General features: G+C 42.3%; 1 protein-coding gene across 1 annotated transcript in view; it reads right to left on the bottom strand.

Moving 5' to 3' along the window:
* Positions 1-27,594, bottom strand: part of MINDY4B (MINDY family member 4B) — a 36,694-nt gene that overhangs the window by 6,467 nt on the left and 2,633 nt on the right. The window contains exons 3-10 of the mRNA XM_031663678.1: positions 26,350-26,517; positions 17,021-17,140; positions 16,161-16,252; positions 13,759-13,924; positions 13,140-13,205; positions 8,504-8,574; positions 6,839-6,911; positions 6,033-6,194 (exon numbers count right to left, since the gene is read on the bottom strand). Of these exons, the coding sequence (XP_031519538.1) occupies positions 6,033-6,194; positions 6,839-6,911; positions 8,504-8,574; positions 13,140-13,205; positions 13,759-13,924; positions 16,161-16,252; positions 17,021-17,140; positions 26,350-26,517 (918 nt within the window). The remainder of the gene's footprint in view (positions 1-6,032; positions 6,195-6,838; positions 6,912-8,503; positions 8,575-13,139; positions 13,206-13,758; positions 13,925-16,160; positions 16,253-17,020; positions 17,141-26,349; positions 26,518-27,594) is intronic.

Here is a 27,594-nt window from a genome sequence, read left to right as displayed (position 1 = left end):
CTCAAATCTGTACCTTCAAATAGAAAAGTGACAGGGAGGCTTCAAAATAGTGCCTCATCTTATGGTAGCTGGCTGTGTTCTGCAGGAACCATCACTCTGGTGGGCTCTGGGGGGCTTGTCATGTCATCTAATGAGAATACCATCTTTTTTTTAAATGTCTCACCCACTGGGCTGTGACATTGGGACTGAAAGACACATGTTTTTGCAATCTCTGCAATTTTATCACAGAGTAATAAGAGATTGACTTAGGGAAGACGGAGGCAGCATTACAGGATGGGTTTCACCTTGACAGGAGAATCTACCTGTCAGGCAGCACGTTGGTTTTCTTCTGAACTAAGAAATCTTTCTGATATTAGGTTTTTATTATCAGTACATAAAAATAACGTTCAGATTTGTTGCACCTACCATAGGCAGGAGCTACTAAATATCCACAAAGCACTTATATACCTAGTTGGCATTTTCACGGGTCTCCTACAGAATCAGAAGGGAAAGGTAGTGGCTGCAGGGGTCTTCAGTCCAGTCATACTTAGAGCACTGTCCCAGAAGCACATCATGTTCTTTCTTGAATAAACTTCTGTTCTGCACTGTGTTTCAGTTCTATGCTAGGATGTTGTGAAATATTAGACTTCTGGGGATAATGCAGTCAAATGGTCTTCTGGTTAGTATGTCTCTGAGCACCCACTGGGCTTGGTCTCCTAGGGTTGAGGATTTCCATACACCTGACGAGTGAGATGTGCCAAACCAGGAGGTAAAGTGGGGGCAGTTCACCATCAACACAAACTCACAACCACTCTAACCTAGAAGTCAGTGGATTGAGTTCCAGCTTGTTGAGCGCAACTGTCATGCTGTGATTTGCTACCATTTAAATGTTACCAACATGAGTATACCTATAACAGATATTATAAACCATATAATATATCTATATATAGATATAATAGATGATAAAAGTACTGATGATAGAGTATAATTCCAAGATCTGACATTTCTATATTTACCTTTTTATCAGAAAATAAGCAGAGATGATAATGGCAGGCAGCATGGTCCAGTGGACAGAATGTGATCATTGAATGTAGATAGAACTCGGTTCATATCCCTGGCTCTGACACTTGCCTAGCTGCTAGCTTTGGGTAAGTCCCCATTCCTCAACCTGGCCTTTCTTATCTCTAAAATGAATGACCAAGCAATAGACCTTCAGCTTAAAGTAATACTGATCACAACTTGGAGTGGAAGTGGGGATTCAATAAATAAATGAAATGACCCCTAAAGGGCCAGGCACACAATAGGTGCTATATGCACAAGGTTATAAACAAGCTATTAGCACAATGAATAAATAAGCTTCATATCTACTTGAATATAAATATACTTAAGTATATACGTATAAATAAACTTGACTATAAATATACTTCATACATATTTCCTGTATAATGAGCTGATATAAAAAGCATCTGCAGGTAAAATCATCTTGATATGCATGTTTCTAACATATTCATACATGCCAGGAGTTCAAGTAAGAAAACTAACTGCCAGCCTGTATTCGCTCTTTAATACCTTTTTTTTTTCAAACCAAACTTCAAGCGCATGACAGAGACAACATAATAAACATCCTCAGGGTTTCAAACCATTAGTGTACAATTTCAGGCAATTTTCACTGAGGGCAGGATTCACAGGTATCTCTCTGGGGAGAGAACACCGAGTCCAAGAAAGAAGGATGAAAAGCCACATTAGTCACTTTTCAAAAAGATGGAAGCATTACAGATCTAATTTCTATGTAGATTTTAAAGCTAGCCTGGGCAGTTTCCATCCTTTGCCCTACTTCCAATTTGTGAGCAGGCATTTGGGTGGCGGTCCTGTGGTCTGGTATGTTTTGCCCTCTTCCCAGCAGGAAAGCCCTTCTTTTTTTACCTTACGCTGTGGCCTCTTGACTGACTGTAAGTTCCCGGCAAAAATCCACTTTATCATTGGTGGATATTTTAGGCTTTGCAGGTAATTTTCTTTAGAGCATGATTTAGCAGTTCTATTGGTCTGAGCAGACTTGTGTAGAAAGAAATGTGATCCAGAAAAAACAGCAGTGCTGGATCCCTGTGAATTCTTGACTCTCTGTGATGGCATATTCTCTGATATAGTCCCTTTTCTCACAACAACTTAGTAGCTATTTCACAAACACCTGTTTAATTTTAATTTAAGATAAAGCCTGCAACTTGTTTCCAAAGCCTTGCAAATGTTAAAAAGGAACCGAAAGCTGTCGACCTTTCTAATACTGATTGAAAGAAGATATACTCTTTCTTGTAAGTTCAGTTGAAATAGCTAGTTGGCCAATTCTGCACACCATGGATTTAATCAGCTAAGCCTAAAGAGATTTTTTTCTCCTTCCTCTAAAGCAGAGGTTCTCAACTAGGGTCAATTTTGCTCCCCGGGGGGGGCATTTTGAAATGTCTGGAGACATTTTTATTGCCACACTGGGGCCAGTGCTGCTGGTATCTAGTGGGCAGAGGCCAGGAATGCTGCTCAATAGCCTGCAGTGGACAGGACAGCCCTCCACAACAAACAATTAACCACGTCAAAATTTCAGTACTGCAGAGGTTGAGAAGCCCTGCTTTGCAACAGAGGTTTCTAATCCTGGTTGCGCTTTAGAATCATCTATGGGCTTTCAAAACTCCAGTTGCCCAGATGCTTCCTAGACCAAATGAAGCAGTCTTTGGGTAGTGTTGGCTATGTAATTTGTGGGGCCCAGTGCAAAATGAGAATGTGGGGGCCCTCGTTCAAACATTGACAATTTCAAGACAGTGACACCAGACACTAGAGCATTAAACAAAGTGTGGGGCCTTCCAAGTGTGGGGCCCTGTTTGACTACACATGCTTATAAAGCTGATAATATTCTGGGGGATGACCCGGGCATTGATAGTTGTAAAAGATCTCCAGGTGACTTCAATGTGCAATCAGGGTTGACATCACTGCTCTCTAGCATTTATTGCCTGTATCCTTCCTGTAGCCATCAGTGTATGCATGGTCAAGTATGGCTCATCTTTGTATCTGGACACAGAGCCTCACAATTAGTATTCAATTAGCATTTAGCTGTGCTGAATGAACATAGCTGAATAAAACACTATAACATTATGCCTTGTTATCTTCTATTATAAAGTCTTATATGTCTATAGAATATTCTGGCCTTCCAGTGAGCTTCAACATCCATGATTTCCTCTGCTCTTCACATCAGTCCTTGATCTGATCAGGTTGCAGGGCAGGTGCTTGTGGAGTGAATGCACCTGTGTTGTAGGTGAGGAAAGAGGCTCACAGAGGGTAAAACTGGTGCAAGTCACACACCTGTGAATGGCATGGCAAGGCCTCCAGCCAAGCCTGCTGATTTCCAGGCCAGGGTTATTTTGCACATGCTACAGGAACTTCCTCACTTTTATGCCAGGTTCCCGTGTGTGTGTGTGTGTGTGTGTGTGTGTGTGTGTGTGTGTATGGGTGCGCGTATGCTCATTGGTGGCATGTGGCACGAAAGTGAATGGCACAAGGATACTTCTACACAAGCAGACTTGTGTAGGAGAAGAAGTGGATGGCACAAAAACCAAATGTTTAATTAAATATGGTTTAATTAATCAGCACATTTTTTTTTAAATCAGCACATCAAGCCCATGGCTTCTATTACTGCTGCAGAAAAGGTTAGAACCACATTTTAAATGAGTTGATTGAAAGAAAAACATTAAGCAAATAATAGCAGGGGTAGCACAGAGACATGAAAAACCTTCTGAATTACCTACTCAAATGACTGAAATATGAGAAATGCTATTTTAAATCTTTCTAGTTTATAGTGAGGATCTAGTGAAATAATCTTATGAAAGAGCTTTTGTAATAATAGACAAAACACTAAAATCATTATTGCATTTTTGTGTCACCACCACTTGGACTTGTTTCCAGCATATCACCCCATTTTCAAACCAAGTCTTGGCATATTACTGGGTCCTTATAGTTACAGAATGTTAGACTATGGACACCAAGTGACCATACGTGGTTGAAAGAAAAGAAAAATATGTAAAATGAAATCTATAAATCCTCTATTTCTGGCTTAGTTTTACTCTTCGTTATATGAGTCAGATTTTAAGATGAAGTCCCAAATTATCTGAAAAAAGTGATTAGGAGCTTTACAGCAATAATCAATTCTCTGTCCAGGGTGTATTCAAAGTATAGTCTTTCGCATCCACACAATAGAACTCTTTGCAGCCTCTAAATATAATGAGAGGTCAGGTAGTGGCTCATGCCTGTAATCCCAGCACTTTGGGAGGCCAAGGTGGGTGGATAACTTGAGGTCAGGAGTTTGAGACCAGCCTAGCCAAAATGGCGAAAATCCTGTCTCTACTAAAAATACAAAACTTAGCTGGCTATGGTGGTGTGCATCTGTAATCCCAGCTCCTTGTGAGGCTGAGGCAGGAGAATCGCTTGAACCCGGGAGGCGGAGGTTGCAGTGAGCTGAAATGGCACCACTGCTCTCCAGCCTGGGTGACAGAGCAACCTCTGTCTCAAAAATAGAGGGTCATATACTCATATTTGTTATTAAATGAGATATTTGTGTTAAATGAGAAAAGCAGGTTTCAGAAGAGTAGAATAAGACACATTGATGTGGCCGGGCACAGTGCCTCACACCTGTAATCCCACCAATTTGGGAGGCTGAGGCAGGAGAATCGCTTAAACGCAGGAGTTCAAGACCAGCCTGGGCAACACAGTGAGACCCCTGTCTCTATTTAAAAAAAAAAAGACACATTGATATGAAAAAGAAAAAAAGTATTTCTGAAAAACGTTCCTGAAAAGATTGATCCCTGGGTAACAAAATTTGTTTTACTTCTTTTACTTTCACCTTGTCTATCACTTCACATTTTTCTATGATGAACAAAGAATACAAACTCAAGGAATAATACACAGATTTTTAAAGCACACTTGTACACAAAATATGCCAATTCTGCTATAGTCAGACACTATTTTTTTGATGGCATCAGACATATGATATGTATGTGTTGCAAGATGCTGATTTCATGAATAACATAGTAGCTGGAGACAATAGTAGAAAGAGGGACAGATGAAGCCTTATATACATGAAAGGTATTTTGAGCGGGAAGCAGGAGAGCTGGAGGACAGGACAGATGCTGAGCAGCGAGGCCTTGTTTGCTGCTGGCATTTGGGAGAGGTGGTTGGGAGGCTTGTGGGGGTTTACATCCTCCATCAAATTGAATGACATCCGAACTGGTTTCAAGGTCATTCCAGACAAGTGTTGTTACAGAATCTGCCTCATCTTCCCTGGGTTTTAGGATGAAATTTTTGTGAAATATCACAGAAGCAGCTTTGATTTGTGGTTTTGGGTGGGTATATTTGCTTTGTCACTCTTCTGTTTGTTTTCGCAGAATCACATCTTACTTAATTCCCTGGTTGTGCTTTTCAACAGGACATTTTACTTTTTGGTTGTCAGAAGTTATAAATCCCCTGAGCTGGAAAGCTTTTTGACAGGAGCTTCAAATGTGGGGGCCCCCTTTTTTTTCCAGTGTTTTTTTTTTTTAAGCTTTGAGCAATATGTAGGCTGTGTGCATTCATTTGCATAAATGAAGGATTGGGAGGACACCCATCAACTGCTAACAGTATTTATTTCTGCGAAGGGAGTGTGTAGCTGCATGGGGATGACAGAGGACTTTTCCTTTATCTATGTGTGTATATAAACATATATATATACACACACATATATATATATGTTAACCTCATTAAATGGGGTATCTGTATATTTCAAATATTGTTTTAAAATGTATGTATTTTATTACCTTTTTTATATACATAAAAATATGTAAAATAAAATATGAAGCAAGTAGACTGGGATATTTCCATCTGTGGAAATTTCCCTGAATGTCTGTATGTGGTGGGAGGGAGGTACACAGGCAGACAGTCAGGGAGAAAGTAGGCTCAGGTTTGAATTGCCTGAATAGACAGACTTCTAAATGGTTAAAATATTGACGTTCTGGTTGTGTGGTTGAGGCCTGGAACACACTTGCCTGTGAGAGTCTGTCGTCTTCCAAGGCGTCCTTACCCCACCGCAAATAGCCGACGTCACTGCGGGTCAAGACTCCATGTAGTGTTTCCTGAGACCTTCCTTTCTCACAGCCATTGAAGACATTGGGACTTGCTCTTCCAGTTAAGATCATGTTCAGAACTGCCTAGAGAGCATATTTTACAGATATTTACGTTTTAGGTAGCAATGAAACAATGACTTAATATTTTCTCTTAAAAATCATTAAAAATTACTATTTTAGTGAAAAGAATGAAATTACATGATACATGTTTCAGGAAAAATATGTCCTAAATATTTGGTAGAGTTAAAACAATCATTTATTAGCTTTTTTTCTTAAACCTTACCCCATGACTCCCTCTGTACCCCACTCTCATCTTAATACCCTTCCTCCCTTCATAGATCTTTTAAATGTTGTTTTCCATGGTTGTGATTTAAGAAGCATGAAGCTAAGATGTTTTTATAGCACTTTTTTTTCAGTTATTAGGGATTCCTGGTGGGTCTTGTCAAGATATTTTCTGCTGTTGCTAGGATCTCAGAGATGAAGGACTCTCGGAGATAAACTAGGGAGGACTGTTATGAAAATTGGATGGTAGATTTTGACGCAACCCAGGGTAGTGTCTTCATACTCTTTCAAAGATAACTGGATTGCTCTTTACTTAAGGAGAGAATATATTTAATTAGAAAACAAGACTAATTCAGATTGTTTTTCTTTTTTTCTTTTTCAAACTCTGCATGTGGCATTCAACTAATTCAGATTCTACAATAGAAAGGCAGAGTCTTCCAGCTCACCTGCCTGCACAGGAAGCCTCCAGCATTTGGTTGTAGCAGCTGAGTAGTGGTGACATCTAGGTCCATTTGAAGCCTGAAGAATGGGAGAAGCCATTGGCATCCAGTCAGAGACAATGATTGCACCGGGAGCCTGTAGCTTCTTTTCCCCCAAAACACAAAGCAGCAGTAACACGGGCTCTCCTAGTCACTGTTTCTCACTTGCACTTTTCCATCTCTCACAGGGAAAGCCTCTAGGACTGGGGTTGCAGAGGTGGATGCAGTTGGGGGAAGTGAGTAATAAGTGGTAAGAGAGAAGGTGCAGATATCTCAAATGTTAGAATCCCTGTGTGTGTGCTCTGGGTGGATGCTGGGCTCAGTAGAGAAGCTCTTTGTTCTATGTGACAAGGAATGCACTTGGCTCAGGGTGGTGACACATGACCACACCAGAGGGTGCTGGTTCAAGGCAGATATCAACAGATTGTCCAAATGGAAAACACCACTGTGGCCATTTCTTGGCTGCAGAAGGGCAGCTTCCACTGTTATGTCAGGGGCCATGGTCTCACTCTTGACAATATAAGGTCACGGTGGAATGTGGCTCCTGCTGTCACTTAGTGGAGAGTTGCTGCGTACTAGTATGTGAACTGTATGTGTTCTTGAACAAATCTATTCATGGAACTGGAGATTATGTCCTTCTGTGAATGAGACTTAAAGACTTGGGTCAAGCATGGTGAGTACCATCGTGGCATGAGATACAACTCAAGATAATGCTTCTCAAAGGGTGGTATGATTTTAGGTGGTATAGACTTGAACATTTTAGAATTTTAATAATGATGTATTTATTTTAATACATTTACCTTTAGCCTGGTACATGATTTAAAGGACATTAACATTTAGGAAGAGGTTGATATTTAAATGTGTATTTTTTTTTTAATATTAAGCGAATGATAACATACACCATAAAAATGTGATGGTGGTATATAAAAGACAAGCTTCAGGACCACTGCTGCAGGACTTGTAATTCTTCCCTCCTGAGAGTCCTCTATTTCTGACTCTCCAGAAGTTACCTTTCTTTCAAGGTTCAGAAGAAAGTCCATTTCTTTCCTGAAGCCTTCCCTGACCACCCTGTCAGCAGAGGGCCCTTTCTCCTCTGGAGCCCACAGAGACTCATTCTTTTTACATCTCATTTGGCACATCAGGTACCTCCTGGGACTTGCCCAGCATCTCTGTGTACACCCCAGTCTTTCCCAGCCTGGACTCTGCAGGAGGGCAGTGATATATCTTCTCTTCTTTGTGCCTTCCACGGTGCCAAGAACAGAACTTTGCAGATCATAGAGACAAAATACATATTTGAGGATATACCTTACTGTGGATCTAAATAATGAAATATATTTATTTATGAAACTTGTACAAACAAGCTTTGGTGTTGTCCACCAATATTTACAGCCACAAGAAGGAGGAACCTACTAGGGTACTATAAGAACAGATTCAAACTTGACTGATGACATCCACCTGCCCAATAAGATGGCCAAACCAACTATAGGAAAGGACATGTCAACAAAAGCGAATCTACTAGAAAAAAACATTGCATTCATGTTTCCAATATGGAAATTTTTCAACCCAAGATTACATTGTTTATGTGATCCCAATCCTATAGAAAATACCTGTGCAAACATCTGTAGAATTTACCTTTCAAATGTTCTGGAGAAGATCAGGCTGTACAGAAACAGGATGACACCATGGCTTCCTTCCCCTCTGAACTGTTTGGAAAACAAAAGAAAAGTATGTTGGTCTAAAAGCAACACAGACACGTATATTTGTGGGTATGACTTCAAGGATTTACAGGCTGACAGAATTTCCTTCCCCCTGGCTGCCGAAAGGATTGAGCGCCTCTGCCTCCCTAAGTCTTCCTCCTCTCAAATTTATTCTCTTTCCCTGCTTCATGCCTGTCAATGGCACTGTCATTCTCTTGGCCCTCACCTTATCTTTTTGTCCTGCACTTCTACTATGTGATTCTCTTCAAACCTTGGCCAAAGTGTAGTATATCCTTTCTAGCCCACTTCACTGCTGCTCTTTGCTGCCCTTGGCTGCTGTCTCCTTATCCAGCCTCTTCTCTCCTCATGTCCTTCTCATTGCACCATTAAACTGAGGGGGAACAGAGAGGCTTTGTAGAACTTGCTTTGGAGTTACACACCTTGGTTCTCCTGCTTTCTAACTCCTACTTACTAACTTCTTTGAGTTTCAATCTAATCCACAATCACAGATAAAAAGAACCTTTCTCCAGGTTTATTGCAAAAGTTAAATGAAGTAATTAATTATTTGAACCTTCCTTGGTTCTTGGAATATGCTAGATCCACAGCAAAATTAATATATGTCCCTCTCTAATGCACTTCTCCCCTGTCTTTTCTTGGACAGGTTTCTTTTCTGCTTAGAATTTTCTGAAGGTGCCTTGCAATCTCTAGGATCGAATCTAAACTATTTAATAAACATTCAGGGCCTCTCATCAGTTGGCTTTATTTAGCTCGACATCAACACTCTACTTGCTGACAAGTAGAGTAGCTTCCCTGGCTGGATTTCTAGGTGCAGAGTTAAAACATCTTTAAAGTCTTCTTTAGGAAGACTTTGCTAAAATGCATATGCTTTTCCCTTTATGGATTAATTTATCCATTTTGCTATGTGTGACCTGACAGGGGCCAGGGCCCTCAGGTAGCAGAATAAATTCCAGTGCCATAGGAGCCAGATAGGTACTGAAATGAGTGAGAGAAATGGGGCGGGGTGGGGCCTGATGCAAATGGATGCTTTTATGTATAGATTTCCTATTGCTGCTGTAACAAAGTGTCACAGGCTTAAAACAACACAAATTTATTATCTCACAGTTCTGGAGGTTAAAAGTCCAACATGAGTCTCACTGTGCTAAAATCAAAGTGCTCACAAACCTGTGTTCCTTCTGGAAGTTTTTGGGGTGATTCTGTTTCCTTTCCTTTTCCAGCTTCTAGAAGCCATCCTCATTCCTTGGCTAGTGGCCCCACATCACATAACCCTCCTCCCTCTGCTTCCCTGGTCACATCTCTCTGACTCTCTTGCCTCCCCCTTTCCCTTAAAAAGACCCTTTTGATTAATTGGGCCCATCTGGATAATCCAGGATAATGTCCCCCTCCCCGCCCCCCGCCCCAAGGTCTTTAACTTGATCATCTGCAAATCCCTTCAGTCAGTTAGGTAACATACAGTAGTCTCCCTTATCCATGGGGGATAAGTTCCATTATCCAGTAGATGCCTGAAACTATGCATAGTACTAAATCCTGTATATATGATGTTTTTTCCTATATATACATACCTATGAAAAAGTTTTACATTAGACACAGTAATAGATTGACAACAATAATAATAGTGTAGAACATTTATAGCAATGTACTGGGAGCACTATTCTTGTGTTTGGGTGCCACTGTTAAGTAAAATAAGGGTTACTTGAACACAGGCATTACAATACCACAATATGACTGTCTGATAACAGGGAAGGCCACTGAGTGACTAACGGGTATGGAGCGTCTACAATGTGGGTCCACTGGACAAAGGGATTATTCATGTCCTGGGTGGGATGGAGTGAGATGGCGAGATATTCCATCATACTGCTCAGAATAGCATGTAATTTAAAATGTATGAATTACTTATTTCCGGAATATTCTATTTAACATTTTTGGACCATGGGTGACCAGGGTAATGGAACCAGCAGAAAGCAAAACCAAGAATAAAGATGGACTACTGTATTAATATGTTTCTGGGATTAGGATGTGGACATCATTCAGTCTATCAAAACTTGTCTAATGAGGGTAGCTGCCTCTTATGTCAGCTAATTGAAGACATGCAAGAATATAGGCCCTGTGTTGCCAGATTTTCTGATTTTTTGATAAAAGTCAAAAATCTAGGTTTTTATATGGAATTTCCTGAATATTTCTGACATTCACTGATTCAAATTTGTAAAAAGCAACACTGTGGGCTAATGCTGCAGATCTCATATGACAGGTGTATTTGTTTCCTGGGGTTGCTATAAAAGGTTACAGAAAATCGGATGGTTTAAAATAATAGGAATGTATTCTCTCACAGTTTGGGAAGCTAGAAGTCTGAAACCAAGGTGTAAGAGTAGGGCCATGCTCTCTCTGAAGGCCCGCGGGGAGAATCCTTCCTTGCATCTTCCTGGTTTCTGGTGGTTGCCGGCGTTCCTTGGCTTGGAGAAGCATCACTCTGGTCTCAGCTTCCATTATCACATGGTGTTCTTCCTGTGTGTCTGTGTTCAAATTTTTCCTTTTCTTATAAAGATACCAGTCACTGGATTAGGGCCCAACCTAATTGAGTATGGCCTCATCTCAACTTGATTACATCTAAAAGACCTTATTTTCATAAGATCCATATTCACAAGTTCCAGGGGAGGGGGTTAGAATGTCAACATATCATTTTGGGGGGACACAATTCAACCCATAACAAAAGATTGCTGCTCATCGGTAGCCCTCAGACCTCTAGCTTGAGATCTCTGCCAAATGGAGCGAGACACAAGATTGATGCATTTTGATAGTGAGGTGGGTTTGGTAAAGTTCTGGATGGGGTGCTGATCACAATGTGCGACCCCGTCTAGGGATGCTCCTTGAGAGGAATATATATATACCATCAAGTTCCCCTCACTCAGGAAATGGCATCAGCCCTTCCCCAGTGTGGCTAAGGTAATGTTTAGCCCTCATGCCAAGCCCACCTGTGTTGCAGAGTCCACTTCTGTGTAGGGCCTTGATTATTCCAGCTCAGCCCTTAGTCTTTGACTGGGAAAGCCTGTGTATAGCTTCAGCTCTGATCCTCTGATCTCAACCATGGCTACGTTTAAGAATTTCTTCCAGATGTGGGTTGGGAGGGGGTTCTTCCTATGGAGTCAGACTCTCCCAGATTTGGGTTGAGATGGAAGACAGGGAGGGAGGGGTTTGCCTCTTTTTGCTGAAAGGGTCATTTCTTAAATGGATCCTCTATATCTGTGTAATCCCATTCAGTGTCTCCTGCCCACAACAAAGAATCCCTAAGCAGGCTTCTAGCTCAATATTTCATGTCAGGTACTTAAAATCTATCATACAGGTTTTACTAGATTCATATTGCTGCTGTAACAAATTACCATAAATTTAATAGCTTAAACACTACAGATTTATGATCTTACAGTTCTAGAAGTCAGAAGTTTGAAATGGGTTTTAATGAGCTAAAATCAAGATGTCAGCAGGGCAGCTTTCCTTCTAGCAACGCTAGAGAAGAATCTGTTTCCTAGTCCTTACCAGTTTCTAAAGGCCCTGCCCACATTCCTTGGTTCATGGCTCTCCTCTTCCATCATCAAAGCGGATTCAAGCCAGCAATGGCAGGGGGCACTCTTCTCCTAACACTTCTGACTTCCTCTTTTGCTTCCTCTTCTATATTAATGACCTTTGTGATTCCACCGGGCCCACCTGGGTCACCCAGGATCCTTCCCCTATTTTAAAGTCAGCTAACAACCTTAATTCCGCTTTGCCATGTAATGTAACATATTCACAAGTTCTGGGTATAGAGTTTGGACGTCTTTAGGGAGACTAGTCCTCTGCCTATCACACAAGTTAACAACAGACCTACGAGATCACATTTCCCTGCTCCGTGCAATGTACAGTTGTATCACTTCATGGTTATGCTGATAATTGCCCTCTGCTTTCACATTGTAGGTTTCTGATTTTTCAGAAAATCAGCTCTTATTTCTTTCTCCACAGAGGATTCTTAAAAATGTCTTCCATTTTCTACCATCACTGCACCCTTCTTTGTCCCCTTTCCACCCTGGGGGTAGGGAAGAATCATTGCAGTGGAGGACACTGTATGGAAGGTGCTGATAGACAGGTGAAACAGGACCACCTTTTCAAGAAACCACTTACTTGGAGTCCATGTGAATGGTCATTTTGGCAGCTTAAACAAGAACCTTATTTTATTTTATTTGCTCACCATTTTTGTTTTCTATTCATTAGATGAGACAGGCCTGTTTTAACATTCTCTCTTGCTGCAAAAGAAATACTGGTATATACTCTCTGAAGTATTATTCTCTGGTCTTGATAAACCAAAGAAAAGATGCATTTGTGAGTGGGTCTGTGTGTGATCTGGCCTCTTTTTAGGTTGTGAGGAGGAAGAGGCAGATCTTTTTTGTTCTCTAATTCTGCCCTTTCTTGGCCCTCAAAATGACCTGGTTTTCTTAACAGGCATCATTAGAAACAGACTTTATAAAAGGAAGAAGATCCCTGTAAGATCAGGTAATGTAAAGGAATTATCTCAACACTTAAACACTTACACATTGTAAGTGATCATAGATGAATTTCTCAGCGGCTTCTTTCTCTAAAAATTCAAACAGCTGGAGCTATAAATCAGGAACAGAAGATAAAAATGAAAAGGAAGATGAAAGTTACATCTAAGAGATGTCAACTCACTGTTATTACTGCAAGTAGGTTTTTTGTTTCATTGCATAATCACATTACTAAAAACTGACATATTATCTTACACAAGGCCATGCAAAACATACACAGTGAAACTGGGTAGCTACCAGCATCACTTTTACATTCCTCAGTTTAAAATCATGTAATATCTTGAGCAGTAAAACTAGAAAGAGGTTTTCTCCTAATAGGTGAAATTTAGCTGTCTTTCAGGCAGTGGATATGGAAATACCATTTATGATTATTTCAGATGGGAGATATTCTTGATCCTGGTGAATTCCAGAAGGAGGAATTTACAATAGGACTCTCTGTTTTGACTGCTTGGATCACTTATAGCCCTTGGTACCTGCCTCTTTGAAAGGCACCTCCAGTCACATCAGGAACATGGATGGGGCCCCACATGCATATCCATGGTAAGTCTATTACATGTTCGGGCTTCATTGGCCTTTTATCTGCCAGGACAGGGAGGACTGCACTTACTCGCTCAGTGAAATTGTCCACAGAGTAGTCCGGAGTCGATGCGATGTAAGTGTCCTCAGAGACAAGACAGATGGTGGCCTTCTGAGCTGCTCCTGCAGCCCACAGGATGCCAGCAAGCGCCGCAGCCAGGGCTTGCTCCTGCTCCTTCTTGCTTATTTCACATAAGCTATAATGCAGAAGGCAGGAGTAGGAAACCATTGGAATGAACATCACCTAGCTACAGAGAAGTGAAGTAATTTGCTCCTGGTCATTCATCTTCAAAGTCAGAGAGCAGTGACTTACACCCAGCTCACCTGGTTCCCAAGTTCCTCCCCTTGACTTTTATACTGCATTGAATACACTCAGGGTCTGTGTAGCCTTCCCAAGAAGTGGGAGCCAGTCTTTACACAGTGGGAGACCTTTACTCTGCTTATTTTTTAAATACTTAACATTGAGAACTATAGTCTTTATAAAGAAACACGTAATAAAGATTGATTTATTAACTCAGCAATGATTTATACAATCCATCTAGCTCTGTGGTGATATAGAAATGAGTAACAAAAGGTCGGGAGCCGTGGCTTATGCCTGTAATCCCAGTACTCTGGGAGGCTGAGGCAGGTGGATTACTTGAGGTCAGGAGTTCAAGACCAGCCTGGCCAACATGGCGAAACCCCATCTCTACTAAAAATACAAAAATTAGCCGGGCATAGTGGCAGCCACCTGTAGTCCCAGCTTCTCGGGAGGCTGAGGCAGGAGAATGGTTTGAACCCGGCAGTCAGAGGTTGCAGTGAGCTGAGATCATGCCATTGCACTCCAGCCTGGGTGATAGAGTGAGACTCCATCTCAGGAAAAAAAAAAAAAAAAAAAGAGTCAAGGAGCCTAATACTCCAAAACCATATTGCAAGATAGAATGAGAATAACAGAGTGCTATGAGAAAACACGGGAAGTAGAGACATTGTGACTGGGGGGCTCAGGAAGGCTTCGTGCAGCGTGTCTACAGACGTAGTTACTTGTTCACATTTATTTCATATTTGCCATAGGCCAGGTACAGTGCTGTGCTAAGTGCCTTACCTTTATGTGGCAAATGTATGTGTTCCATTTGAATTCCCTGTGATTCATTTTACTTAGGAGGTGGACTCATCCCCCAGCTACTTTGGGTACTGTGGCTCCCCCTTTTCTACTTTCTCTGAAGGATGGAAGCCACCTTGCCCAGAAGTGACCAGGAGTTATGCCTCCTCCCTAAGGATGGCCCACAGCCAGTGCCTCATTGGAGCAAGAGGTACAGAAGGCCTGCTCCTTCATCTGAAGAGGGGCAGGCTCCGCAGTGCAATCCATGCACCCGAGCTCCCATGGCATCAGACTGACATTGCTGGAAGCCACAGTCTTCCTCAGCTTCCCCTTCCCTGTCCTGCTTCCCTCACTCCCTTATGGTTTTCTCTCCCGAGGGCACTCCCTTAATAAATCACTTGTGTTAAGTATCCCCATCATGGGCTCTGCTTCTGGGGAAACTGGCAGTTCACAATCTTAGAATATATTATACATTTAGTTCATCTTTGGTGGTAATAACTTTGCCTGCCTGAGGGCAGAAGTATTTATATTTCCTCTAATATCTAGCATAGGGCTTTGCACATGATAGGGGTTTGTTAACTTCTAAGAGTAAAGTAATTTGAATAAACTTGAGCTGACCTTTAAAAATAGACAAAAATCAAACATCATACCTTATCAGCCTGGTTAAATGGAAGGATTGGCCAGGCACAGTGGCTCACACCTGTAATCCCAGCAATTTGGGAGGCCGAGGCAGGCTGATCACCTGAGGTCAGGAGTTCGAGACCAGCCTGGCTAACATGGTGAAACCCTGTCTCTACTAAAATAGAAATTAAAAAAAGAAAAATTAGCCAGGTGTGGTGGCAGGTGCCTGTAATCCCAGCTACTCAGGAGGCTGAGGCAGGAGAATCACTTGAACCTGGGAGGCGGAGGTTGCAGTGAGCCAAGATCATGCCATTGCACTCCAGCCTGGGGGACAAGAGCGAGACTTCATTGCAAAAAAAAAAAAAGAGGATTGATCACTTAATCGGGTTTTTATATCACCCCTTTGTTCTTCCCTAATTATTAGGTTAGTGCTTTCCATCAAATATGGACAAGTAGGTCCACCTGAGACCTGGTGCTTAATTCTACCTAACAGCGTGGTCTGCAGTAGAGCATAAAACCTGTCAACATTATCCCTGCAACTGGACATTCAGAATGACTCCAGCAGAGCCCTTCCCAGTAGTGGAATCCAGCCTCTCTGGGACAGAGAGGGCCATTTCTGTCTTAGGAGGTAGATTTCCTTTCTGAGACAACCTGAATTTTTTCAGTTATGATTATTTAGCATATAAAGATTCTAGTGAAATGGGTAATTCAAGTACTTCTCACAGTCCTCTTACCTGCCAAAGTTACAGTCTTTTCCTTTCCTGGTAAACAACAAGTATTTGATGATGGATCCTTGCACAGCCATCTGAATGCTTCGGGCCCCTCCCTGAAATGAGGAGAATGAATGATGAGGTGAAGAACTCTTGGAAATCAATGTTATCTATTCTTCTCTGCAGGCTTTTCCCTCCTGGTATCCCCTCGAGCTTTGCGAAGGGACACCATGCTATATTTGTGCCACTCCTCCCTGCGGCCGTGGCTGGTGCTGTGGCTGGGCTAGATTCTGCAATGCCTAGCATCTTTGTGGAGACCCGTGGACTGGTGACTGGGGATGTATGTCTTCCTCAATCCTGCCTTCACCATGTCCCTGCTTCATATCAGATTTTTTTTTTTTTTTTTTTTTTTCCAGGCACAGTCTTGCTCTGTCTCCCACGCTGGAGTGCAGTGGCCTGCCCTCGTCTCACTGCAACTTCTGCCCCCCAGGTTCAAGCAATTCTCTTACCTCAGCCTCCCGAGTCGCTGGGATTACAGGCGTGCACCACCACACCCAGCTAATTTTTGTATTTTTAGAAGAGACAAGGTTTTGCCATGTTGGCCAGGCTGGTCTCGAACTCCTGACTTCAGGTGATCCACCCACCTCAGCCTCCCAAAGTGCTGGGATTACAGGTGTGGGCCACCGCACCTGGCCCATATCAGATTTTTAGATTTGTTACAAAGTAATTTTAAATAGTCTATTATCATTTAAGGTTAAACTTTATAAATATTTTTCTACATATGATTATAATGAAAACATGCATTTACATGGATGTGGACAGGAAGGATATATGGATAAGGAACATGGGATTAAGATTTTTTAAAATTATAAACTGTCTACTACCTTTCCCACTTCCAAAGTGAAAGCTAGTTCAGAAGAAGGATCATGGAACCTGAAATAGGCCTTTTTCCAGTTATAGCTGAAGACATGGATTGTGTTTCCAAACAGGATCTGCCGCAGCTTCTGAGAAGAGGGGAAAGAAATGATTCAAACAAAGAGAATTCTTCCTAGACATATTCTTCATGGTGGGGTCAAGGAGGTGGGCCTCGTTCCCTTCTACATTCAGGTTTACATACTACTCTAGTCCCCGGTTTTAACTGTCTGAAGTCCAGAGCAGAAGATGACTAGACAACCTTTGTCCCTCGTGTCTCTCCTTCCTTTGCCAGCCATCTACCTTGTAGTTCACCGTGGCTGCTCTGTGCCTACAGCTCTTGCCCCGTAGCAATGACTTGTAACCCCTGCCTCTCCCATCTTTGGGCTTTTGTCTCTCACTCCAGAAAAAAAGGAATAGGCAGGACCTCATGTTTCCAGCCTGGTACAGTAGCGATTTAAACAAGCATTCTCTCTGTCTCAGGGTCTTTGAGGTTTTCCTATACTCTGCAGCACATTGAGATTCCAGAGGATGTTTTACAACTTCCCAGAAAAATGGGAACAAGACTTTATAAACCAAATGTATGAAAAAAACAGAATCTATTCAAAATCAAAGACTGATTGATCATTTAGCATGTGCTAAATGCACGGTCTTGTGTGGGATATAGTTATGTAAAAAGTCTAATAACCCACAGCTATGTACAAGACAGAACATGTGACTTTCCATAGGATAAGTGAAAAGTACTATGAGAAAACAGAGGAGACAGAACTTCTGACTGAAGTACTCAGGAAGGCTTCATGGAAGAGCTGGCATTTGAATGAGGCTGGTCAATGGCATGTAGCATTTACTGAGCATTTTCTATGCACCAGGCACTGGGATAAGTGCTTCCCATTTATTCCCTTCATTTAATTTTATGAAGCAGGTGCTGTTATCCAGCTTTTATCCAGATGAGGGAACCGAAGGCCAAAGAAGTTAGAGTATTTGCCTTTGTTCACCCAGTTAGTAGACACAGCTGGGTTTTTACCCATTCTTTTAACACCTGCCCTACTTTAATCATGTATGTGTCATCTTTATGATTTCTATCATTTTGGTGTACCAATCATTATCTAATTAATACTTGAGGAGGCTGAAGATAGGACCCCAGTCTCTTCTAGCTTGTAGGATTTCTGCTGAGAAATCTGCTGTTAATATGAGAGGTTTTCCTTCATAGGTTACCTGGTGCTTTGGTCTCACAGCTCTTTTTGTTTTGTTTTGTTTTGTTTTGAGACGGAGTCTTGTTCTGCTGCCCAGGCTAGAGTACAGTGTCATGATCTTGGCTCACTGCAACCTCAGCCTCTGGGTTCCAGTGATTCTCCTGCCTCAACCTCCTGAGTAGCTGGGATTACGGGTGTGTGCCACCACACCTGGCTCATTTTTGTGTTTTTAGTAGAGACAGGGTTTCACGATGTTGGCCAGGCTGTTCTTGAACTACTGACCTCAAGTGAGCTGCCTGTCTTAGCTTCCCAAAGTGCTGGGATTACAGGCGTGAGCCACCACACCTGGCCTTGTCTCACAGCTCTTAAGATTCTTTCCTTTATCTTAACTTGAGACAACCTGATGACAATGTACCTAGGCGATGCTTTTTTTGCGATGAATTTCCCAGGTATTTGTGCTTCTTGCATTTGGATGTCTAGGTCTCTAGCAAGACTGGGGAAGTTTTCCTCTATTATTCCCCCAAATATGTTTTCCAAACTTTTAGATTTCTCTTCTTTCTCAGGAATGCTGATTATTCTCAGGGTTGGTCATTTAACATAATCCCAGACTTCTTGGAGGCTTTGTTCATATTTTCGGATTCTTTTTTCTTTGTCTTTGTTGGATTGGGTTAATTTGAAGACCTTGTCTTTGAGAGCTGAAGACATCTTCTACTTGTTCAATTCTATTGCTGAGACTTTCCAGAGCATTTTGCATTTCTAGAAGTGTGTCCGTTGTTTCTTGAAGTTTTAATTGTTTTTTAGTTATGCGATCTATTTCCTTGAATATTTCTCCCTTCACTTCTTGTATCATTTTTTGGATTTCCTTATATTGGGCTTTGCTTTTTCTCTGGTGCCTCCCTGATTAGCTTAATAACCAACCTCCTGAATCCTTTTTCAGGTAAATCAGGAATTTATTCTCAGTTTGGGTCCATTGCTGGTGAGCTAGTGTGATTTTTTGGGGGGGGGGGGCGGGTGTTAAAAAAACCTTGTTTTGTCATATTAACAGAGTTGATTTTCTGGTTCCTTCTCATCTGGGTAGGCTCTGTCAGAAGGAAGGTCTAGGGCTGAAGGCTGTTGTTCAGATTCTTTTGTCCCACGGGGTGTTCCCTTGATGTAGTACTCTCCCCTTTTCCTATGGATGTGCCTTCCTGAGAGCTGCAGTGATTCTTATTTCTCTTGCCACCCAGCAAGTCTACCAAGCTCCTAGCCGGTATTGAGGGTTGCCTGCACAAAAGTCCTGTGACGTGAACTGTCTGTGGACACCAGCACCTGTTCTGGTGGAGGTGGCAGGGGGGTGAAATCTCTCTAATGAATACTTTTCACTAGCTTGGGACATATTTTGTAACTTAGAAACTATTTATTTAAGAAGGACACTTTATATAACTTCCTTAAATGGAAATCAAAATCATTTGCCACACATGATAAAAATATAATGAAAATAAAACAATGTTATAAATTACAGCTAGAAACTGCTGCCTGTGAAAGCTCTGACCAGGTGTTGTACTCTTAATAATTTAAAAGGGAGGTAAGAAGAATTAAAGAGGTGTGAATGTGTACTGCCCTTTACTGTACTGTCCTTCTCTCTGACCTGTCAGAGTGGAGAAGGGGATCACTTTCTCACTAGATAACTCAATGATATGTAACACGTTACTTAATGCCATATCCCTAGAAGCACAGATATCCCCCTGTTCCAGCACAGACACACATCTCACACTCTGGAACATGCCACACACCAGCCTGTTACCTGTAACAGAGCGGACGCTGGACAGACAGAAAGATCTGCAAACATGCACACATCAGTACCTGGGGTGTCCTTGGATGAGGAGTAAGTGTTCAATGTGACTGGAACTCTGTGTGTGTGTGTGTGTGTGTGTGTGTGTGTGTGTGTGTGTGTGTAGGCCAAGGGGTAGGAAGAAAAGTAGAAGCTCAGATTGCAAAGTACCCTGGGCCTGACCCTGGATGACTTTGAATATCATATTCAGGCACTTGCAGCCATTCAAAGAATGTGGACAAACGGAACATGGAGCTCAATAGGCCCAGAGCTGAGGTGCCTCTTCCCAGCTGTGCATGGAGCAGGCCCCAAGAGCAGGCTCTACTGGTTTCTAAAAAGGAAAGATGCAGGAGAAGCATGCATCTGTAACATTCTTCCTATGTTGGCCCCGGTGCTGGTTTAAGGTTAGAATTTATTTCCCGGCCATCTCTACTTCCACCCTCAAAAGAAAAGGTTGTCTCTATCGAGAAAAGGGGGCAGGTGCATTTCAGGGTGAGCAAGGACCCACTTGAAGAAAAACTATGTGTTCTGTGTCTCAATGCAACAGCACTTCAAGGAGAGACAGCGAACAGGCACACGCTGCTCTGGAAGACACAGACTTGGTGTGTGCTATGGCCAAAGAGAGCCCTAGACCTAGAACATCCCCAGGACAGGCATTGAAAACGAATAGAAAATGTTTCCCTGACATTGAGATTGCACAGCACAGAAAGACTGCTCCCGACTCAGGGGCAAAGAAGCCCCAGTTCTGCTCCTTACGGACCATGTGAACTTGGACAAATTACTGAACCTCTCTAAGACTTAATTTATTTATCCAGAAATGGGGTAACCCCTGCTTGGTCCACATCCTGGCTATTATTGAAAGAGAAGCATGGCAAAGGGCTTTGGGAACCATAAGTGCTAAGTAAATGTAGGGTGTTATTACCTTTGTGAAAACACAGCCTGTCTACACGGGAACATCTTGTGCCGTATGGAAGAAAGTCCCAACACAGATGGAAAAAGACCAGAGACTGGCAGCAATAAGAGAGGAAAAGCTGTGTATAAATGTGGAAGATTAAGACCGTTGAGACTAAGAAGGCTTAGATTTTAAATTCAATTTTAAAAGTTCTGCAAGCCAAACCACACTCTTGTTTCTGCTGCCAGTTCCCACCTCCAACTTAGAAGCTTCTCTCTCCAACTGTCCCTCTGAACAGAGAAGCCACAGGTCTCTCTGGCCAGGCCCTATTGGCCAGTGTGACAAAGATGACCCAACTTACTTGTGTAAAATTTACTTTCAAATATCAGATATTATTTATAATGAGATTAACCTGACACATAATTACATGTGCTGTTGTGCTGTCTAGTAACTAGAAACAGATGGTAAATGGTCCTCATAAGTGGCTGCCATGATTATTATTAACATAATCAAGCATGGTTTATAGTTTTTCTCTTTGTGCTTTGCTAGTATTCTATATTTGGGAAGAATTCCTTTCTTTCCTGGCACTTTGTTCCATTTGATTGCTATGATGACAGTGATGGTGATCATAATTTACACACACACATTTTATACACACATTCAAAGATAGAGGCCCTGAATCTTCTTTCCAACAGGTTTCATGTTCTTCCCCTGACTGCCTTGTACTTTGTCCCTGGGTTTAGAGCGTCCCTGTGACCACCTGCCCAGCCCTAACTTGAGGTAGACTAATCCTCTTTAAAGCTCCTTCCCTAAATCTCTTCTTGCCTTAGGAATTACTAGACCATCATGGAATCAGAGATTCCAAGATGTTCTAAGAAGACATCTCTATCCTAGATCAACTAACAGAGTAGTAGACTCTTGGTTCCATCATGTTCACCATCAATTTCTTAGCAACTGGCATACTGCCTAGTATGTAGTAGGCTCAAAATAGCTATTTGTTGAATTTTTAAAATTCTAATTTGACTCTTTCATTTTACAGTGAAAGGACTAGAGGCCTAGATCAGCTAAGTGGCATATGCAAGGTCACGTATATAGTAAATGACAGTGCCAGGACCCAAATGCAAGCCTTTCAACTTGTACCAGCCAGCGTCCCAGCAGGAAACAGATGGCATTCTCAAATCAGATAATTAATTTGAGGAACATTTAAGACAGCGACTATTTATAAAGATGTGGGCTGGGTGTGGTGACACCACAATGGCTAATGCAGTGTCCCAGCAACAGTGGGAAGTCATTATGACCCCTAGACCTGAAGGAGCACACAAAGGAATCGTGACTTGAACAAGAAAGGAGAGAGTCCTGGGGAAAGGACTGCCATGACAGGAGAGGGACTCAGTTAGCCACGAGCAACTCGACTTCTCTTCCCTTCCCTCCCTTCAGTTTACTTTCAGGGCTCACCATTGCTCAAACTCAACAGGGAGCCAAAGGAGGAGGGCACCCTGCTGATGGAGGTCAGTCTTGCTACAGGTCAACCTCTCTACTGGGCAGAGAGTAGGTTGGAGAAGAGTGGACCATGCATCTGGAGAGGCACACGAAGGACACCCCTACTCTAGCCTGAGGTGCACTAGAGGATTATCCAGAGGCACTGAATTAATTAATTCGCACCTATCAAGACCCGTCTATGAGCTAGACCTTATGGGGGTTCACCAGGCTGTGCTTCTTTCTCCCAAAAAGCACACCCTGCCTATTATCCCATTTTAGAGCTTCATTCATTCGAGTCTCTCCAGAATATTTTGGTCTCTTGGTATTATATTTTTACTATGATTCTTCTGGATGATATTGCAGCTACAGAAATGTGTTCAAGGCTGAGTCCAGAAAAGGGCCTGGGAGTGGGAGAGGGTGCAAAACTGCCCTGGAGAAAAGGAAGATCATTAGGTGGGGCTGGTGGAAGAGCCTAGAGACGATGCTCACCTTTCCCACGATTTCACCAGAGCCAGCAGCCTTGGCCAGAGTTTGTTCCACCACATATGTTCAAAGATATCAGGTTAGGGGAAGGAAGAAGGCTGGAGTATCGGAAAGAGGGCAGCAAAAGGTGAGAAACAGGAGAGCTAAGGAAAGCAAAGGTGCGTAGGGTGCTTTACCCAACCCCCACTCTCAGAGAAGATTCCCAGCAAAGAGACAGTGTGTGCCAATGTCAGGAAATGCCATGCATCCCTAATCCAAACAGAGAAGAGAAAAGAATAGCAGAATGACAGCAAAAGGCATTCTGGAGTGGTATTAGGATTCAATAGCTCTGACAATTTGCCAGGTGGCTGCACTGCTGAAACATCGATTAGAATTGGTCAAGCTTCCAAACTGCCTCCCTAGAACAAGCATATTTAGAATCCCAAGCTCGTCATCCTGAATTCCCAGGATGTGTTTAATTAATTCTACTGCTATTTCAAGGACTCACGATCATCTGGCCCATATAATGGGAATAAATCCAAATTTATTTTTTTTAAAGAAAAATCAATTGTCTCTATTTCTGGGACTTTCTTAACACTCCATCAACTTCATTTCTAAATCTTTTGTCTCCCAGCCTTTTCCAAAGGGAGCACATTACCTTGGTGTACTCACAGGGCAGTCCCCAGTTGCATCATGTTTGTGTTTGTAGATAAGTGGGGATATTCAGACTGAGAGTTTTTCGCCTCCCCAATACAGAGAAAGATGAGAAGATTTTGCAAACATCTGTGAATGCTTTTTCTAATTTTAAAATTTGTGTTTGTGTTTAAAAAATGGTATATTCATGTGGTTCAAAATCCAGAGAGACAAAAAAGGTATGCAGTGAAGATGCCCTGCCATCCCATGTCTCCCTTGTACCCACTGTTGTGTTTTAGGAAGCCTTCTGCAATTACTTCTTTTACAGGGAAGTATCAATATAGAATCATAATTGTCTCTCATTTTCACATAAAAGGTAGCCTATTTTTCAGATACATGTACATTTTAAAGTGACATCCTCCAAAGAAATTCATTGCAGAAGCCAAGAATACATTTTTTATTAAAGTTTTTCATTAAAAACATTTCCTTGTCAAGTAAAATGCAGATAGTTGCTCTAATTTCTGGTCTATACCACAGTGTAGGCAGCAGAATCACTGAGGCCTGGGGGCCCTGGCAGGATTACATATTATCTGTCTTCATTGCTTGAAAGAACAGCGATTAAGTTAAGGCTCCATCCAGAGGCTTCAAGGCCACTGAGCTGAGTGCAGTGTTCCGGGAGCTCTGCGGACCTGCCCATCTTCCTGTGACTTCAGGCATTTGAACAAAAAGAGGGAAGCAAGGTGGATTGAGGCAGATAGATTTTCTTTCTTTTCTTTCTTTTTTTTTTTTTTTTTGGACAGAGTCTCACTCGGTTGCCCAGGCTGGAGTACAGTTGTGGGATCTCAGCTCACTGCAACCCCTGCCTCCTTGGTTCAAGCGATTCTCCTGCCTCAGACTCCTGAGTAGCTGGGACTACAGGCATGTGCCACCATGCCTGGCTAATTTTTGTATTTTTAGTAGAGATGGGGTTTTGCCATGTTGGCCAGGCTGGTCTTGAACTCCTGGCCTCAAGCAATACACCTGCCTCAGCCTCCCAAAGTGCTGGGATTCCAGGTGTGAGCCACCATGCCCAGCCGGGGCAGACAGATTTTCGACAACAAGAAAGAGCAAGTGAGGCCTCTCAGTGCATCTGTACTCCAAGTGTGACGGTGGAGAAAGTTCTTCGATGAAGCCTGGGAGGTTCTGTATGATAAAAAGGAATCCAGGGGCTGTGTGGTCCCTGCATCTGATTGTGTCCTGTCTCAGGGAGCTTAAGGAAAGGTTATATCGAAGCTGGAAATACCGTAGTCAAGGTCACCAGCCTTCATGCTCAAAAAGCAGATGGAGACTCTGTGTTAGGCTTCATGTGGTTTCCCCGGAAAGGGTTTTAGTCCTCATGCATCCTCTCAGCTGGGATCTTGTGTGCAGTGCACAAACTGTGCAACTCAATGTACATGGCAGGCCTGACTGCAGGGCCAATGTTGCTGGTCTTTGCCCAGATGCCTAGGCTGGTCCTGGGTTGTTTCTACAAACATGCATGTGTGGCAGCACGTCCTCAGGAAGGAGGTCCCTCTTCCAACTCTCATTCTTAAGGCCCTGAGTAGAGGTCCCTGCCTGAGCTTCTAGGATGTAATGTGGAGGTTTAGGAGATAGGGTGATGATGGGGAAATTGTCTTGAGAAGCCCCGAGTTTCATTATGATTTCAAGGGCTACACTGGAGGGCAATCCAATGGGAGGGGCATCTTAGTCTCTCTGGTACTTTTGCCTTGGCTTGACCGTTGCCTCTGCTTCCCCAGTTTCCAATGGCATCTTTTTGCCCATGACAGCTGGTCCTTTTGGACATTTGCCAAGGCATTGCCTCCAGCTTTGGCCTATTTGACCCAATGAGATATCTTTACTTTTGCCTCCTGGCTGGATCTCTGCCTCAGCCCCTGGCCTCCACCCTGGTGAAGTCTTGAATTGAGCAAATGGTCCCGGGACCAGTAGCTTACAGATCCTGGTGATTTGGATCCTGAAATGTCATGTTCTTTTCTTTTTTTTTTTTTTTTTGACACAGAGTCTTGCTCTGTCGCCCAGGCTGGAGTGCAGTGGCACGAACTTGGCTCACTGCAAGCTCCACCTCCCAAGTTCACGCTGTTCTCCTGCCTGAGCCTCCTGAGTAGCTGGGACTACAGGCGCCCACCACCACGCCCAGCTAATTTTTTCTATTTTTTAGTAGAGACGGGGTTTCACCGTGTTAGCCAGGATGGTCTCAATCTCCTGACCTCGTGATCCGCCCGCCTCAGCCTCCTGAAGTGCTGGGATAACAGGCGTAAGCCACTGCACCCGGCCACTATGTCATGTTCTTTTCAAATCTGCATATTAATTGGTAATGCCAGAAAACTTGCTTCTTTCTTGAGATTAGCAACTTGCCCAGGACAGGGCCTGGCAAGTTCCCCCAGCTCTCTCCTTCCTGCATGCATACAGGAATGCAGGGGTACTTTCTTACACATCTACATTGCCTTATGCATTTGCAGCACTCCACAGTCTGCCACTTAGACAGTCTATCCTATCCTACCTTCTAGAGTGAGTTATTTGAATGTAACTCACTCACTCCCTCAAATTTCACTGTCAAACTGAGGAAGTGAATAAAGAGAGACTCAGAGTTTGGGAGGAAAGGGCTGTACTACCACCAGTGTCCTTGAAGAATACCATAAGTAAGTCATTTTAATTATATTCTCCTTTTACCAATAACAACCATCTGTAGTCTTATCTTCAATAATACTCTCACATGACAGCAGATAAGATTCCCTAGGCTTGTTGTTTTGGGAAGATTACATTTCATTTCATGTTTAATTGACAAGCTATACTTACCATGGCCATTGCTAGGGAGATAGGAAGGCCGCCCAATTTTGAAGAGATGATAGAGGGGTTGGGAATAGAACAAAGGCCACTTGATGGCAAATGTCCTTGTCCTTTGGGCTGAGGTATTCCTGTTCCATCTTCATTTTCATCAGCAGATATATGGTTGCCTTCATGATTCTGTGCAAATACCACCCCCACCAAAGACAAAGCAAACAGAGCTGGTGATGACCTTGTTTTAAATTTTCTCTTTCTCTCTGTCTCTCTGAAATACCAGTGTTCAGAAAATGTTGTCTCACTTTTAAAGATGTCTGAAAATTGTGATAAATAGCAATAAAAGAGGCAGAAAAATCCCAGTGTCTGTGTCAAAGGGGTTTCTCATAAGGGTTTATGTGACTTGGAGAGGTTAAATGTAACTATGGAAACATAATTAATGCCATCAAGACCTTGACTTGAAATCATGTTTAGAGAAGAATGTAAATGTCACTGTCTCTTGTTTTGAGAAGACAACATTTTATAAACTTTGAAGGAATCTTTCCAGTCTACACAAAGTGTTTCTCATTACATTGTTAACTGGCCAATAAATGAAGTCAGCTTATCTCTTTTTAATTCTTTCAGATTCCTACTCCCCAACAAGTGAGTATAATAGTTCTTTTTCCTTAAAAAAAAATCCACCCTCTACCTTTAAAAAAATTTATTTTCACTTTTCTTGACTGATTCTCATGACATGTCACCGTAAATTAGCATCAACTCTTCAAATTTACTTAGCTTATATACTAATGTCATGAAATGAATCTGTCCTATTGGTGGCTGAAACATGAGGGAAACTGCCTTCTTAGTTTTTCTGTATTCCTAGAGGCAAAGATTCTTTCTTATCTCGGAAGCACAGCATCCAAGTCACAGATTACTGATCAGCTAAGATGCATTTTGTAAATCAAATGGAAAATCTTTACATTTGTGCCAATGGGTTTTCCCTACCTTGTGTAAAGCATAACTTGACTTTTTTTCTTTTCAAGATTGTTTTATCTTTTAATGTTCTATCCCCCCAAATGATAGGTATCTCCATTTAATACTTCCAAGACTAAAATAGAAGTAAATAAAATATGATCCAAATGTCCATCAGTGACAGACTGGATTAAGAAAATGTGGCACATATACACCATGGAATACTATGCAGCCATAAAAAAGGATGAGTTTGTGTCCTTTGTAGGGACATGGATGCAGCTGGAAACCATCATTCTTAGCAAACTATCACAA

Source organism: Papio anubis, chromosome 2 (genome assembly GCF_008728515.1).
Source record: "Papio anubis isolate 15944 chromosome 2, Panubis1.0, whole genome shotgun sequence".
NCBI classification, from domain to species: Eukaryota; Metazoa; Chordata; class Mammalia; order Primates; family Cercopithecidae; genus Papio; species Papio anubis.
Note: the sequence above shows the minus strand (reverse complement) of the source record. Positions and strands in the feature narration are given on the sequence as shown.